The sequence below is a fragment of the Pseudonaja textilis genome, chromosome 14 (assembly GCF_049901715.1).
Source record: "Pseudonaja textilis isolate UNSWEBS1 chromosome 14, rPseTex1.2, whole genome shotgun sequence".
Taxonomy (NCBI): Eukaryota; Metazoa; Chordata; class Lepidosauria; order Squamata; family Elapidae; genus Pseudonaja; species Pseudonaja textilis.
This window is the reverse complement of record NC_142003.1, coordinates 12740712-12758479: the sequence shown is the minus strand read 5'-3', so window position 1 is coordinate 12758479 and position 17768 is coordinate 12740712. Positions and strand designations below refer to the sequence as shown.

At 45.2% G+C, this 17768-nt stretch overlaps 1 protein-coding gene across 6 annotated transcripts in view; it reads left to right on the top strand.

Annotated features, from left to right (window-relative positions):
* ARHGAP17 (Rho GTPase activating protein 17) overlaps nt 1-17768 on the top strand; it is a 69783-nt gene that overhangs the window by 39550 nt on the left and 12465 nt on the right. For all 6 annotated transcript variants that reach the window (XM_026704006.2, XM_087912579.1, XM_026704003.2 and 3 more), the window contains exons 4-15: nt 707-783; nt 3083-3194; nt 3353-3429; nt 4598-4709; nt 8442-8510; nt 8642-8723; nt 12228-12355; nt 14079-14190; nt 14663-14744; nt 15419-15499; nt 16565-16678; nt 17349-17440. In XM_026704006.2, the coding sequence (XP_026559791.1) occupies nt 707-783; nt 3083-3194; nt 3353-3429; nt 4598-4709; nt 8442-8510; nt 8642-8723; nt 12228-12355; nt 14079-14190; nt 14663-14744; nt 15419-15499; nt 16565-16678; nt 17349-17440 (1138 nt within the window). The remainder of the gene's footprint in view (nt 1-706; nt 784-3082; nt 3195-3352; nt 3430-4597; nt 4710-8441; nt 8511-8641; nt 8724-12227; nt 12356-14078; nt 14191-14662; nt 14745-15418; nt 15500-16564; nt 16679-17348; nt 17441-17768) is intronic.

Genomic DNA, 17768 nt, shown 5'->3' with positions numbered 1-17768 from the left:
CAGCTTGGAGGGCCCAACAGAAAGGCCTGCCTTCCTTTTCACGGCAACCCACGGCTTCCCCAGGAGAGACTATCAGAGCCTTTGGCAGCATAACTACCTTTATGAGATAACCCAGGAGCAACACACAGGATACAGGGACTTAGACATTAACAGCGGTTTAATATACCACAGATATATACAGATAATATACACGTGGTAGGCAAAACACCTTTACAAGCAAGCTTTCTTCTTCCTGACACACAGAGAACTTCTGCACTGAATACTGGCCACAAGGAAAGAGAATCATGCCCTCTAATGGCTGCCTTTTATATACACACCTCTTAAGGGGAACTTTACTCTCCAGCCTTAAAGGGAAAGACCCGTACTCTGCTGAATCAGTCTTGTTACATCAGCCAGACTTACATCAGCATCACAGCACTGTGCAGCTAATCACTGCTGGTCAGTTCTTAAATCCTAATACCTTAACAGAGACTGCATAGCGTGTACTTTTCATGCCCCACGTTGTCTGACCTCCCTGCCTTTCTCAGGCGGACGTTTCTCAGAGTCTCTGTCCAACCATCAGACCTGAGCTTTCCTTCCTGCGTTTGTCCCCTGATTTCTCCCTCAGATGGTGCACATGAGCTGGCAAGTGCCACGTTTCATCCTGACTGTTAGGAGGTTTGGAAGAGTTAACCTTGTTAGGCTCTGCCTTTCTTTTCCTTTGCAGAAGAAGCTTCCTCTCACGACTTTCGCTCAGAACATGCAGGAAGGAGCCCAGCAGCTCAGCGAGGAAACGCTACTGGGGTAAGAGCTGAACCTCCTTCCCGGATCTGCCCATCCTCCTCGGCCTCTTCGCAAATTGCGATCGTGCCTTCTCTGAGCGCCAGGCTCGCTTTTCCCCTTTCGGCGATGTAAGCTCTCCGCTGCTTTAAAAATTACAAATTGCTGAGGAATCCATCTTATCGTCATGGATTCTTTGAGGAAGAAGCTGTTTCCACGTGGGGTTTAGCGAAACGGCAAGTGGCTCTAAGCATTGCGTGTCCCGAGGACAACAAGGTGCCTCTCCTTTTAAATAAATAAATAAAAATCTGAAATGCCACCAGGCCTTCTTTCATATGGTCACCCCTTTACTTTAGAATGTCCTCTGAGGCCCTTTAGGTGCCCCGCCAGCAAAGACTCTGGATGAAAAAGGGGGGCGGGGGCTGCCTTACAAGTGGACCTTTCCTCAAGAAATTGGACTGGCGGTCCTTGACTCACATTGTGGGCCCGCTGTTAATAAAACCCGTTCTGTTTGTGTGAGAGTGAAGTTGTTGTAAAGTTGCTGGTTATTTTACATGGTTTTCCTCCTCCTCTTATTGGCAGTTGCTTTTATATTTATTGTTTTAATGTTTTCCATTGTAATTTGTGTCATGGAGGTTCAGCCCAGCCGGAAAAGCAGCTCAGCAGTCATAAGAGCACGACTGCATTCCCACTCACGCTAGTAATACTATTACTAAATTTGCAGATGATACAACAGTGGTGGGACTTATCTCCGGGGGGATGAGTCTGCCTACCAAGAGGAGTTGGACCAGTTGCTTTCGTGGTGTGGAGACAATAACTTGGCCCTCAACACCAATAAGACCAAAGAGAGCTTGTACTGGACTCTAGAAGGAACAGATCAGACCTCCCAGCCCTTGCTTATCAATGGAGACCGAGCGGAGCAAGAGGCCAGTTTTAAGTTTCTGGGTGTTACCCTAAAAGGGGACCTGACCTGGGGGGCTCACATTGCAGCCCTGGTCAAAAGGGCCCAGCAGAGACTATACTATCTGAGGCTTCTCAGGAAACAAAAACCGAATGAAAAACTGCTGGTGACCTTCTACCCCCGCACCATAGTGAGCATCTTAACTTACTGCACCTCTGTATGGTTTGCCAATTGCACCGGGGCAGATAGGAAAGCCCTCCAGAGGGTTAGCATCATTGCCCAGAGGATCCTAGGTTGCCCTCTCCCCTCTTTGGAAGAGCTTTAGAGCTCTCACTGCCTTAAGAAAGTTCAAAACATCCTCAAAGATCCATCTCATCCTGGGAATCCTTTTTTTTTTTAACTATTACCATCTGGCAGACGGTACAGAATAATAAAAACAAGGACAAATAGGCTGAAAAACAGCTTCTATCCCAGGGCAGGAGCTCTGTTGAATTCTGCTATATAGTGCAGTGTTGGTGCAGTGTCCCGGGGGTGGTTCAATATGTGGAGTGTGAAGGATGTGTGTTTGCATTTATTTTCATGGCCGTGATGTTTGATTTCATTGTGCGAGGTGCAATGACAATAAAGGAAACGAAACGAAAGTGAACAACCCTGAGGTCTTTCTCTTTGCTAAACAGCAGCCCAATTTTCTCTTGTCCCTATACAGGTAGTCCTCAACTTACAACCGCAATTGAGCCCAGAATTTCTTTTGCTAAGCAAGACAGTTGTTAAGTGAGTTTTGCCCCACTTTATAACCTTTCTTGCCACAGTTGTTAAGTGAATCTATCTCTGCAGCTGTTAAGTTAGTAACCCGGTTGTTAAATGAATCTGGCTCCCCCATTGACTCTGCTTGTCGGAAGGTCACAAAAGGGGATCACGTGACCCCGGGACACGGCAGTCGTTATAAATATGAGCCAGTTGCCAAGCATCTTAATTGGATCGTGTGGCCATGGGGATGCTACAACAGCGATAAGTGTAAAGAAATCATCATAAATCACTTTTTTCAGACTATAACTTCAGTCACCAAATGAACTGTTGTAAGTCGAGAACTACCTGTATTCTGCACACTTTTGAAACCCAGAGGGTCAGAAACGGCTGCATCTTTTGTACCCCTTGGGATGATTCCCGCCGGAGAGAGAAGCTTGGTTAGCACAGCGTCTGGATGGCTCCTTCAACCCTCTCTTGGAGTTGCCTTTTTCCACAGGCACCTCTGAGAAGGAAGGCTCTCCCTCCCATCCATTATTAACACCTTCCTGAGCTTCTTGAGAAGCGGCTGGAGAATTGTAACACGTTGATGTGCTTTATTTGGCCCCGGGGGAAATGGCTCCTTCCACTCCTTTGAGCAAACCAAATGAAGCCAACAATGGTTTTCTTCGCTTGTAGGAAAATGCTGGAGACTTGTGGAGAAGCGGAGAACAAACTTGCAATGGAACTCTCTCACTACGAGATGCAGGTTGAAAAAGATGTTTTGGAACCACTGAATCAACTCAGCGAGGTAAGTGGCTGCAGCTGTCACCATTGATCCTGACCCGCTTTCTTATCAGGAAGACATGAAAATGAAATGAAAGCAGCAACGTTCAGTGGGGTTTGGATAAATATTAATGGTTGTATAATTAGTGTCAAATGTTGGTTTCCTGTTGTCTCTGCTTGCAGATGGAAATCCCCAATATTCAGAAACAGAGGAAGCAGCTTGCTAAGCTAGTCCTAGACTGGGATTCTGCAAGAGCTCGGTAAAGTACAACCCTCCTGTTCCTTTTTGTGCTCAGGAAGTATCGGTCCCCTTCCTTGCAAGCACCTCTGCTCCAGAGTTGATCCGAGGGGTCCTTGATGCTCTCTGAGCTTGGCTGTTTTCTTGCAGATGTTTCATTACCCAAACTGGGTAACATCATCAGTGCACCTAATTTGGGTAATGAAACATCTGCAAGAAAGCAGCCAAGCCCAGAGAAACCAAGGACCCCTCATTTCAACCGTGAGCTACAGATATTCTCCTTTATCAGTACTATAGTTGACCTCCAGCCTTCCAGAGTTTGTCATCCACTCAGTACCTTGGAAGGGGAGAAAGTCTGCCATCTCCCCTCACTTAGCTCAGCTGCCCCGGAGATTATCAGCTCCCACCCAAAGTTGAAGTATCTATCGGCATGCTTGTGGAATGAGTAAAAGAAGGTGTGCCAGTGGGATGGATTTTACACAAATATAACCAATGTTGTTCACTAGGACAGCATCAACTCTCCCATAACGTAGTAATCTGGCACAGAAGACAGAATTGAATTGAATTCTTTAGCGTCGTTGTACATACATACACAGTATACATACAATGAAATTCACATAACACCAAGACACCCGACTCAATATGCGCACACACATGGCAATCCCCAAACACCTCAGTAGGTAGCTTTCTGCTCAGGTAGCCAAGTGGAGAAGAACCTATGGGCTCCCAACTGAATTCCAGTCCCCACAAGCCCTCACCCATCAGCCATACCATCTCGGTGCCAGAGTGCGATAGAACGGATCCTCTACTTTCAGTAATGTTGTCATGCTTCGAATAGAAGCCCATGTACGTCAACAGTAGTGTGGCTTTCTAGGTCCCATATCTATCTGGCATGCAATTGGCATGGCATGTTTACTTAGTTGGAGTTACACACCAGACATCTTCCCCATAAGTTCTGTCTTGAGGATATATTCAGCTCATGGACACTATTTCTTCATTTCCTGCTTGCCTCTTCATAATTAGTTTCATCTGAATATCCTGTTCTGCAAAAGATACTGCTCTGCACGGAGAACAAAGATTCACTATAGAAGAACAGGATTTGGGCATGGTGGTTAGGAAGACCATTGATCCTTCATAAGTGTTTCCCCCCCCCTGGAATTTTTTCAGGATGCTTGCTTTCTTTTATACAGGTGGAACCAGGCCCACAAGACCTCAGCTACTAACTTCCAAGGGCTCCCATCTAAGATAGATTCCCTCAAGGAGGAGATGGATGAAGCTGGAAATAAAGTAGAGCAATGCAAGGTGTGTTAAGTGAATTCTTGCTCCAATCTCTGATGGAGAGTTGATGGGTGCTTGGAGAAGTTTTACATTTCCCTGCCTAATAAAATGGTGATTCTTAATCATCCAGGTCATGGTTGTCCCAAAGGTGCTTTTTCCAAAAAGCAACTGGACTATCTTGAGAGGTTTTTTTTCCCTTGAAAACATTTCAAAGCAACTGAAACTTAGAAATGAAGAAGCTTCTTGGAAACATTGTCAAAGGGAGAAAAAAAAAACACCAAGAAAGTCCAGTTACCTTTGGGACTCCCTAGTAAAAACACCCAGGACAGAAGGTCATGCCCTTGGTTTTCAGGAGAAATGTCACCAACAGGATTTTTCATCTGGAGCTAATTTACTGAGGTCCTTTATGCCTTTCACAGCAGCCTAACAGGTGAATTTCATTCAGGTCAGAGGAAGAGGCTCCTTGCCTTACTAACACCAGCTCTGGTTTCCTAGGAAACTCATGTCAAAGTGAAGATGACTGTTCTTGGTCTCCTGAACACAGTCTCTAGAATGGTGTTCCTTAATCTTAGCCATTTTAAGACTTGGGATTCCTAAAAGTCCACACACATCTTAAAGAATTAATAAACTATTTATTCTAAGAATAATGAATCTTAAAGCATTCTGAGAGCTGAAGTCCAAGCATCTTAAAGTTGCTGAGAAACCCTGTTTTAGAACTAGTATGAAGTGCATATCAAGGTTGGAAGACAAAGATTATGAATATTTATTTGTATTATTATCGTTAGCATCATGTGAAAAAGTATATTGACCCTCTACACTCTACACAACATAAGTAAGGTTGTTAAAGGAAAACTACAAATAAAACATGTACATATGCATGTATGTAAAGAACTAGTTGGAAGCTGCTTTTCAATCAAGCTGAGTTATACCGCCCAGAGCCCCCACCCCACCCCTTGAAGGGAGATGGGCTGTCCAGAAAGAATGAAATATAAATAAACAAAAACACCCCCATTAGTCCTTCTGCCTACTTAGGTTTGCTGTCCAAAGTTTATTTGAATTGCTGGAATTGAATGCTCCATTCCCCTCTTAACTTCCTTCAGAGTTGCTTTTTTATATAGTTCTCCCAGAATTGGACTCGCCCTCAGTTAAGAGTGACTTTGGTCATCCGCTCAGTTTTTACATGTCTCTCCCCAAAAGAGACAAGTCAGGCGACGGATGGATCTGTGAAGGCAACTGAATGGCTCCAAGTCTGCCAAATGTGAATTGCTTGGCAAATGTCCCCTCTTGATACCAACGATTCCTTTTGGAATCTAAGCAGCTGCAAACATTGCTTTGATAATTGGAATCCAGGGAGGGGTAAGAATCTTACAGTGACAACCAAGCTGTCCATGGATTATAAAAGAGCCAAACAGCCTTGAAATTGGAAACTACACCCACAGCAGTGATCAAGAGTAGCCAATCTACTCTATCGAACAAAGCCAGAGTTCTTGAGTTTGATGCAACACATTACCATTAAAGTCCCCAATGTATTTCTCCATGAAACGGAGGGTAGACAAGCCATTTGTCCAGATGAAGAAAAAATACAGTGGCTAGCAACAAAGATACAAATATGAACCATTTTGAATTTTCAATATTTCTGCATAAATAATGACCTAGAACATGGTCTGTCGTCCACACAAGTCCTAAAACTAGGTAAAGAGAACCCAGATAAATGAGTTAAAAATGTTCACCTGTTCATTCATTTCTTGAGGAAAATGATTCAAAAGTATGTATTTGTGTTTGGCAAAAGTATGCGAACCTCTCTAGGATTACCAGTTTATTTGAAGAGGAAGTTGGAGTCAGGACTTTCAGTCAATAGGATAATAATGAGGTGTGAATGTGAGAGTTCTGGATATTCACTATCGAAGTCTGATCTTTACAACATGACTGTGTGGAAGTGTGTCATGGTGTAATGGAATGTGAGAATGACCTTGAGGGATGAGGGGAAGAGTTGCTGCCCAGAGAATGATCAGACAAGAAAGGGAGGGGCAAGTGGCTTAACAGTCAGAGAAAGGGAAAGAGAAAGGATTGGGCTATGAAAAGAGATGGTAGGAGAGTTGTACTTTCAGATTGGCAAGATTCTGTTAATTATAGCTTTACAGTAAAGTAGAATTAGCCCATCTGGTTGTGTTTCCTGCCTGGCTTACCTGGAAAGGGCTGACACATGGCTTGAACAAAGGAGGTTTCTGAGGACCTTTTGAAAAACAGTTGTTGATGCTCACCAGGCTGGAAAAAAGTTACAAAATTATTTCCAACGAATTTGAACTCCACCAATCCATTGTTGGGCAGATTATGTATAAATAGAGGCAATTCGATACCTTCCCCAGGAATGGTCAACCAACCAAGATCACACCAAGAGCAAGATGGTAATACTCCAGAAGATCTCAAACCCAGGGTGACTTTATAAGGAACCAAAGGCCTCTCTTGAACTGGTGACTGTCAGTGTTTATGACACCACCATCAGGAGGATGCTAAACAACGGGGTGGGTGGGTGGGGTGGGGGTGTCAAGGTTGCAAAGAGGAAGCCGTGCCCCTCCCAAAGGATATTGCTGCTCATCTACAGTTTGCAGAAGGCCGTGTGGATGACCTAGAAGGCTATTGGAAGACTGCTCTGTAGAGGGTTGAGACCCAAAATACACATTTAGTTGTTGAATGGCAAATCTCCACATTCCAAGATAAGAGCCTTATCTCAACTGTAAAATGCGATAGTGGCAGCATTGTGGTTTGGTTCTGCTTTCTGCGTCTGGACCAGGACGACTTTCATCATTGACCAAATTATAAGTCTGAATTGTATCACCAAACGCTAGAGGAAAACGTCAGAGAACTGTAATTTGAAGCTCAAGAGAAAGTGGACCATGCAACATGACAATGATCCAAAATACCCAATTGGGTATGATCAGAGAATTGTTAAAGCAGAAGAAAGCCAATGTTTTGGAATGGCCAAGGCAAGGTATCGACCATAATCTTATAGAAACAGGCAGTTTGTGCAAGGAAGCCCACCAACATTCCTGTTTTATATTACAGAAATATTGAAAGAAAATTCACCAGCATTTAAGCATCACTGCATGCTTACTTTTATCTGATTTTTAATAAAGTATAGTGTGTAGCTTTGTTTATACTTCTTGCACAAATTATTTGGATCAAGTAAAAATGGTAGAAAGTTTTAAGCCAATACCGAATCAGTTTTACAGTATTTATTGTATTGGAGGTAATGGACTTTGATTGTATATATTTAAAATAGGCACATGAGGCAATAATGCAAGATACGGAATTTGTTTTTTTTCTGAAAGGGAAGTTTAGGTAAGGTCATTGATTCCTGGACCTTATGCTCATCCTTACGCACGATGTGGTCATTTTCACGAATAATACAAAGGATCCAATAGGTTGTGGGGTTTGACTCCCTTTTCATGTCCTAACTTCATTATCCTGGAGACCCGATTTGCCTGTTTAAATTTACTCAGCCAGATTTCCATGCCTATCCCAGAGGCTGCTGGGTGAGGCAAGCGGTAAGACGTGCCAAATTTTAATTTCCAAACTTTTGGGGTGACATGCCTTGGGGATTGTAAAGATATTTTTGTTACTTTAATATAATTTAGCTTGGTAAGTAACTACATAAATATCATAACTTTTTAACCTTTTGTTTGTTTCATCTGAGGCGGTGTCTTGTGTTGCTAACTTGCCTCTTCTTTTTGGTACACCCCTTCCCCAAATCTCCAGGACCAACTTGCCGCAGATATGTATAACTTCATTTCCAAAGAAGGCGACTATGCAAGACACTTTGTCTCGGTGAGTAACTGCTCCCCAGGTAGCACACCTTGTTCTGCGACATACATTTTACCTGCTTAATCCTTCTGTCTGTGTGCTATTCTGTTCATTTGGTGCTAACTTTTGTTTTAAAATATGGGTTTTGTTCTCAGTTATTAGAAGCCCAAGCAGATTACCATAGAAAAGCATTAGCAGTCTTAGAAAAGGTGCTCCCCGAAATCCAGGCCCATCAAGGTAAAGTAACTCGATGCTCTGCCTCCTGCTTTGCCTGTGCCATCTCTGCACTCTTCCTCCTCCTCTCCCTCCCAGTTTACTTCGCCCCCTTTCCGCATGCTGTCCTTCTTGAATGAAAAACATGGGAGTGTTCTTAATGGTACTTAATCTTCCCAGATTATCCTTTCCCTTTTGCAGTTGCCTCCCTGAAACCCTCCCAGTTCCCTCTTAATCCACTAACCAATCCCTAGGAGCTCGGGTCTGAAGGTCCTCCAGAGCAGTACCATTCCTTGGACAGGTGAGGCATGACAGCTCACTCCTTGGCCAGTTGTGGAGTCACCGTGTCTCTCCCGGTACCCGGTGCTTTTCCTCAGTCACCTTATTTGGGAAAACGTGAAGTTCTTGGCGAAGTCTGCTCTGATCAGCATCTCTTCCCAGAGATGTTGGATCGTAGCCTCCTGCTTGCAAAACTTTTTGTGCAGAGCCCTGCCCTTAAAGATTGCGCATGACTGCACATGCAAAATAGCCTTCTCACACATGGCTGCTGGAAGGAGGCGCCATTGAAACCCCCCAAAGACCAAATTCCATGACAATTTAGCAGAACCTGCAGGGAAGAGGAGGAGGAGGGGCTGTTTGACTTTGAAAAGGCCTTTCAACAATGGAGGAATTCCACAAGTATCCCTGTAAACAGCTGGTTAGCTGAGCTGCATTGTCCTAAGAAGGCTGAATTGTTTTGCTATCTGCTTTGTTTGTTTGTTTGTTTAAATTTACATGCCACCCATCTCACTCCGAGAAGCAACTTGAAAAATATACTAACGGCAGCTTACAAGAAAAATGGCAACAAATATGAAATCACATAAAATTCAAGTAAAATACCTAGTATTTCGTTTCTCAAGGCAAATTAGTTATGGTTGTGGCTAATTAGCCCCGAAACGACATGAAATCTTTTAAATCTTAAAAAACAAAACACTCCTTTACAAGCCACTGATGAAAGCTGTAGGTTTCATAAATTCATTATGAGAAGCAGCTAAGGAGGGAAGGAAGTTAGTCTAGACAGTGGCAGATTCTGACCTCCAGGGATGGACTTCGCGGTCCTTTTGATCCTGCCAAGCAGCAACTCCCACCTTCTGACCTCATGGTTGGGGCTGCTGGCCTTTGTAGTTCAGCAACATTACAAGAGCACCAGATTTTGGGGCGTGCTGTGCCCCAATGCAGAAGGTTGTGATACAGGCCCAGCCTTGCAGAAAGCGCTACTTCAGGGTCGAGTTTCTCTCAAGTCATCCAATCGGTTCCATCCCAGCCTATTGGAGAGATTTCATTCGGTGCTGCATGGCGCCAGGCGGCCTCTGTGGCTCCTTCCAGCTCTGCTTTGGAGTGGGCCATCAAGTACTCACCGTTGTGTCTGCAATGGGGGTTGAAGACAAAAGAGCTTTGGGGAAGCATCCTCTGTTTCGGAGAGCTTTCAGACTTCTCCTTTCTAATTTCTTCCTGAATAACTAACAATCTGCTCAGGCGCCTCTGTCTTAACCTTTTGATTGAGAAGAGAATTGAAATGGTGTTAAATTGTACTTAGTAGATTGGAGAGAATTGAAATTATTTCTGTGGGCCATTTGGCAAAACTCACGTCGCCCTCCAGATTGTTGAATTGAGAAAGGATATTTATTTATTTACTCGCTCTGCGTATACCTGCCCAATCAGTATGAAGCTCAGGGTAAACTATGCAATTAAAATGTGTGTGTGTGTGTGTGTGTGTGTGTGTGTATCTTTGGTTATTCGGGTTCAGAAAACAAGTATGTATGTGTGTATGTATGTATGTATGTATGTATGTATATGTAGGTCTAGGTGTGTTCGGGTCTTTTCCCGTGTAAGATTCAAACACCCGAACACACCTAGACCTACATACCTGTACCCGTGAAAATCTACGAAAACAAATATATATATATAATATATATATATGTGTGTAGGTCTAGGTGTGTTTGGGTCTTTTCCCATGTAAGATTAAGAGTATCCTGGCGACGTTTCGGCAAGGTCCCACTCGCCATCCTCAGGCTGGCACGAAGCACTGGCACGAAGCTGAAAGCACCAGCCTGAGGATGGAGAGTGAGACCTCACCGAAATGTCACCAAGATACTCTTAATCTTACACAGGAAAAGGCCCAGACACACCTGGACCTACATACCTGTACCCATTCAGCAGCTCCAGTCAAAAGTAGTTCAAACAGGTGGGCACATGCATGCACACTTGCAAACACACACACACACAGAGGCAGACACCCCTGACCCAGAGCCTCAGAACAAGACCTGGGCTTCAGAGCCTTGGGAGAGACCAGCAAAGTTGAGGTCATCCATAATTGGAGGTGGCTGGATTGCCAACAGTGGTATTACAATATTGCAATGGAAAAAGATGTTGAACCGCTTTCTAGGAGCCCTGGTGGCGCAGTGGTTAGAATGTAGGAAAACTCTGCCCACTGCCAGGAGTCCTCTGTCAGAAATGGTGTAGGATCTGCTTGGGCAGCGGGTTGGACTAGATGACCTACAAGGTCCCTCCCAACTCTGTTAATCTTTTGAAGAGTTTGATCCTGAGTGGCTCAAAGTTGACTCAGCCTTCCAAGGTCGGTAACATGAGGACCCATATGGGAGTCAAATGCTGACACTGTAAACCACTCAAAGATTGTTGCAAAGCACTACGGAGCCATATCTGAAGTCTAAGTCCTATTGCTGTTCCCGATTGGACAGAATTGTCACCAGCTCTTTTCCTGGGAGGAAATTCTGATCACCGAGAAACCACCTTTCCTTTTAAGAACAGCTCACCCCCGGCCACGTAATTCAACAAGGGGTGGATCTTCCTGGCTTAGCGACCTGCTCTCACTCCTGTGGCAACCCAAACTGCTTTTAGCATCCCTTGCCACAAAGACCTCAAAAACTGAGAACCCTGGCGAGAAGGTTCAATTACCTGCTTAAAATACCTGATAATTGGCAGCCTGCCTCAATCCTTGTTGCAACCAACATCCCTCTCGTTTTACTTCTTGGTCCCAAATCCCATGTTTTCTAGCAACTGGGTTACCTGGGTGTGTGAATGATGTTTCTGAAGAAGTGCAAAAATCTCTTTGGGTTCGATTTTGCTTCCTAAGCGTGGTGGTGGCGGCGGCATTCTGGGCCTCACCCAAGCAGTTCTGTTGGAAAAGCCCAGTCAACCCTTGGTGAGCTGGGAGCCCCGGCCAGTCCAGCCCCCTCGGCCTGTGTATGGGGCCTCCTAGGTTGATCACTCCCAAGGAGCAGGCTTGGCTTCTGGTTCTCCCCGGGCTCTGCAATCAAATGGTTCAGATCTTCTGGTAGGATACCTAATGATCCCTGGTACTGCAGATCGATCTCTCTCTCTCTCTCTCTCTCTCTCTCTCTCTCTCTCTCTCTCTCTCTCTTTCTCTCTCTCTCTCTCTCTCTCTCACCCCACCCCACCCCACCCCTCCACACACAATGGTGGTTTCCTAGCTGTCTGGCTGACTTTTAATTCTACTTCTCTAACTAGACAAGTGGACTGAAAAACCAGCTTTCGGGACTCCCCTGGAGGAGCACCTCAAGCGTAGCGGCCGAGAAATCGCCGTCCCCATTGAGGCCTGTGTGATGATGCTCTTGGAAACAGGCATGAAGGAAGAGGTGGGTGAGGGGCTCACTGGGGTGACTCTTCTCTTTTCATGGGTGGGGGGTGGGTTTAGCCGCTGGGCTGGAAGAACCCTGGGGGCTTCTCTTGAACGTACAAGACGGGCCAACTCTGGTGGTAGCAGTGCCCTGTTTGTTTCATCACACCTTATTATTATTTTACAAATAAGTCAAGGGGGCAGACATATCCAATGCACTTTCCTCCTCCCTTTTTATCCTACAACAACAACCCTGTGAGGTGGGTTGGGCTGAGAGAGAGTGACTGGCCTAAGGTCGCCCAGCTGGCTTTCGTGCCTAAGGTGGGACTTGAATTCGCGATCTCCCGCTTTTTAGCTTGGTGCCTTCCCCACTAGACCAAAGTAGCTCTCTCTCCCTGGCCGAGAGGCTCCCCCATGGATGGTGCCTCCCTAGGCTACCTTCTACTCTCATCTGAGGTGGCCAGCTTGGCATGTTGGCTGCCAGATTTCCTGAAATGCCTTGAAGAGGGTTTGACGGAGGTTCTGCAGACACTTGAGCCTAATGCGGCCGAGTTGTCCTGCTCCTGCTGGCCGAGTCATTTGGAAGCAGCCTGAATCTTTTCACTTATTTGAGTCGTTTTAGTTTTCTTTCTTCCCTGCACTTCTGGTAGCAAACTGTTGGCCCAGGCGGGTGTGATGGCTCCTGCATACCTCAGGCTCCCTGACTGGAAGGGTTGTGCGCTATCCTTCCATCATCCAGTTGCCTGTCCTCTCCACCCCCCACCCCACCCACCCCCAAAAGGAAGAAAAGGCTGGAGGAGAACATGGAGCCTCCTGGAGGGCTTGAGTAGCTAATATAGGTCCATGTACAGGATGGGGTAGAGGAGTGAGGTTTACTTCCGTTTATTCCAAAATTGCTCTTTTGCTGTGTTTTGTAGCAGCAGCCGCAGTGTGACTTTCACACTTCCCTTTTTGTCTTGTGCTTCGTATCTGGGCTGATTGGTTTCCCCTTCGGGCTCATCCATTCGCCTTCCCAAAAATGGGAGCAGAAAGCTGCAGGTTCAACATCATGGTTTGGTATTTAGGACCTTGGTCCCTGCCCCCGTCTGTGTTAGCTGTCTTTCAGCCTCGTCCCCAGGCGGTGCAAGAATGGATGCTTCCCAAGAGCCACAGCGCCAGGGCTGCCTTCTCACCGCAGTGGTGCTGTGAGAAGGAGCCTAATGTTCCGTCTCAGATTTTAGAAACTTTGGGGACTGTTGGCTAATCAGGATTTTAGGAGGAGCATATCTAAACTGCAACAAGGGGGCATGTAGGATGTCTGAGTTGACTCAGGGTTCATTTGTGAAAAGCTGTCGGCTTTGTGGCCATAATGGTAGCATCCATTTGTTCTGGGGGGAAACGCGCTTCGGTTTTGGAGCACAAGCTGTTCACAGAACATTCCAAGAAGAAATAGGGAAGAGTCACTTATATGAGATGGGTTTTCAAGCCGTCTTCTGCCATAATGGCCCAAGAAAGACACAACGCTCTCCCAGCTCATCCTCCTGTGTCTGATTTGCTCAAAGAAATGGCATCACATTCCATCAGGACCTTGGCGGCCCCAGCTCAGCATGTCCCCAAGTGGAGCATGAGCTCAGCCAAACTGACTTTGTAGCGTCAGCATCTTGGAAGGGAGATCTTTTCCATGAAATGGGGAGTTAAGCAGTGTAGATCCCAGTGAAGAGGGATCCTGGCTGAGGGAAGGATGTGCTTCCTGTCCTCCCCAGGGCTTATTCCGCATCGCTGCTGGAGCCTCCAAGCTAAAGAAGTTGAAGGCAGCGCTGGACTGCTCCTCCTCACACCTGGATGAGTTTTACTCAGACCCTCATGCCGTGGCTGGTAAGTGGACCCAGAGAGAGAGAGTGGTGATTGAGTGAGAAAGAGAGAGGTGGGGGGAGAATGAGAGAGAGAGAGAAGTCAGAAGAGAGACTGGAGCGACTGAGACTGAGACTGAGACTGATGCTTGGTTGCTTTTCCCCATTGTTTCTCTCCCACTTGCTGAGTTTGCTCCAGAATGTTCCTGCTTCTTCTCCAAAAGGTTGAGCCAAGTGCCATCTATTTAAAACTTAGTTTTCTGCCATTTAAAAATCAAGTGTAGGGACCAAATGATAGAAAAATATTTTTCAAACATGGTTTTTAAATCATTGACGTGGGTTTCACCTCAACTCCTCTGGGCAGGAGATAGGTGGCCCTCCTGGGTAGCTGCGCTGAGCTGGTTGTCAACTCAACAGCGGTTTGGGTTCCTTTGTAGCCCAGCTACGGCGTGTCCAGCCTGCTTTGCTTTGACTCTCCCTGCTTATTATTGCTTCAGGGGCCCTGAAGTCCTATCTGAGGGAGCTGCCGGAACCACTGATGACCTACGCCCTGTATGAAGAGTGGACCCAGGTTGCAAAGTAAGGCTGGCTTCTCCCGGGTCCTCTGGTTTTGCCTTGAAAAGGCTTTGGAAAGTTGTGCTTGAAAATCCCTTTCTCGATTTTCTCCTTGCATTTCTTTCAGTGTTCTTTTCAAAGCAACGATGTTGTGTTTTCATTTTGTCTTATTGTTTTTTTCTGGTTTACTCTTGTAAGCCGCACAGAGTAGCCGCATAAAGCAGAGGTCTCCCAACTTGGCAGCTTTAAGCTGTGGGGACTTCAACTCCCAGAATTCTGGGAGTTGAAGTCCACAAGTTTTAAAGTTGCCAAGTTTGGGGACCCTTGGCATAAAGAGACGGGTGGCAAATAAATTTAAATATAAATAATAAATAATGCTAACACTTCTGTCTCAAGCCTACATTGACCAATTGGTATTTTGTTTTTCTCATACTTTTCTTATGCAAACAGGGCGAGATGAGCAGCAAATAAAGTTGATAGTAACAATAACAGCAACAACAATAATAATAAAAACAGACTGCTTTTGCATTAGTTTTCTGCAAACGTTAATATTGCTAAGCAGATAATTAGGATCTTCCCGTTTTAGCTATTTCTTCAGCAACAGGTGATAGCAGCTTTGCAAGTAAAGTTCTGTTGCACAAAAGTGCAAGCCTATCCCTTTTAGGTGAATCTCAGGAGAACATTTTGTTTTCCCTCAGCATCCAGGACCAGGATAAGAAACTACAAGACCTGTGGAGGATTTGTCAGATATTGCCAAAGCCTAACCTGGCCAACTTCAGGTAAGTCGGGCGCTCAGAGGTTTTCCAAATGGATCTGTCTTCCCTCCTTGGCTTTAAAATGGAGAATTCCAGGATTCAGAAACTCAAAGAATGTGTTCATTGCAATATTATGACCTCCCTTGGAAATGGAGCGTTCTGCATTGTTTGCCACTTTTAACTTTGCAGTACAAACTCTAGTCTAGAGAATGCAAATCAAAGAAGTCACTCTACCAAATGGCAGTTATGCTCTAGGACATGAGGCAAGGCCTTGACCTGGATGTACCTGATGCTGTGTATACTGTTCTAGAAGAGGGGTATCAACTTTGGAAACTTTAAGCCCTGTGGACTTCAGCTCCCAGAATTCTCCAGTCAGCCTGGTCTTAAAGTTGTCAAGGTTGAACACCCGTCTTCCAGAGGCAGAGCAGGGGCTCTGTTCCTGAGCTGCCACACGGTCTCTGTTTGGCCCAATTCCCCGTGCAATAGAAAGGAATCATACAAATATAAAGAGAGTCCTACCATCTCCAGTATGAAGGAAAACCATTTCATTCACTGGTGGCTGCCCAGCCACTTCATAAGCATCTCCAGAGATGGTGAACTCAAAACCTCCACCTGTGGAACTGTCACTTAGAAACACTTCAACAAGGATTCCAGCAGATGCTCCAAAGAGTTTCCCACTCTTATCTGTGTGCTCCTGTCCAGGCAAGAATTGAAATTCACAATGCTTTTGTGGAATTTTTGTACCATATTTCCATCTAGGACAGAGGTGGGCAAACTTTTTGGCTCGGGGGCCTCATTGACTTTTAAAATTTGACAGACGGGCCGCCACCTGGTGTCAAAATACCTGTCATTACAAGTCAAAATCAAATGAATGCAATCATTCAATCATTCACATCAAACCTTAATTCTGTACCAATCTTCGGCGGGCCGTATTAAAAAGACCAACGGGCCGGATGTGGCCCCCGGGCCGTAGTTTGCCCACCCCTGATCTAGGAGACAGTCTGAGCTGGGTATCTTGAGCTTCAGTTTTCCTGTGACCAACGATGCCTTTGGTTCTCCATAAAGCCTAACACTGATTATTCCTTGCAGGTATTTAATCAAATTCCTTGCAAAACTCGCACAGTATAGTGACGTTAACAAGATGACTCCCAGCAACATTGCCATTGTGCTGGGCCCAAATTTGTTGTGGGCCAAGAATGAAGGGTAAGTGTTGAATTCTAATACAGTACTTGAATTGCCAAATCAGCAGAATCGAGCTAGTCACCACCGGCCGTCCTCCTTAGCAGCTCTTCTTTGAACTGCAGCCAGGGGCCCTTGGCTAAGGAGCAAATCTTGATTATTTGTAGGGTTAGATTTTTGCCTCTTTAAGGGAAAAGGTCCAGCACAAATTAAATCACTGCATAAGAAGCCAGTACTGAGTATTTCTGTGTCATTTCTTTCGTTTTTGCAAAAAAGATTAAAGGAGATTTTTATTGTTCAGTTCTGCAAGTCCTAAAATTAGTTAAAAACTTGAGCTTGTCGAGGCAATGCAACGCCACAGATTTTCAGAATGCAGGAAGAACGGAGGCCAAAGGGGACACTTGAGGGGGCATATCCTGTGGCCTAAGAGCCACACAGGGGAAGGCTCTGTCCCATTGGTCTCTGGAAACCTCAGGCAGCATCTTCACAAGGGCTTCTCCTGAAAGAGGTCCTCAGAGGGAATGGACTTTAAACCCCTCAATTGTGCCTACCAAACAGTTGGCAGCCACCTAGACATTCCACCGGGCACCCCTAGACCCCTGTATTTGACCCCATTGAGCGGGATTGATTAGATCTCATCAGATTCCTTGATTGCTGAGAACATCTTTAAAGCCACCGGTCTTCCCCCCCGCAGCTCTCTTGCAGAAATGGCAGCAGCAACTTCAGTGCACGTGGTTGCCGTTGTTGAACCCATCATCCAGCACGCTACCTGGTTCTTTCCTGAAGGTAAAGAAAATGCTTTTCCTTCTCAGCATGCAATCTCAGTTGTTCTTCCTAGGAGAGCTGGTAGGCTAATGGTAGGAGTGCTGTGCTGTTTGCTTTTGATATTTTGGCATCCTTGTAAAAGCCCATGTAAAGGACTGGAAAGAATTGAGCTTGGAAACATCTTTTGTTTTTAAATATATTTTTGTTGAACATTTAAAGAGAAAATACATAAAAATGGAAGCAGGATAAATAGGGGGAGAATCCCTCGTGAAAAAAAAAAACAAGGCATTTACAGTTAATAGAAATTACCATTTTTCAATACATCATTAATTAATTTTAAGTAACTTAA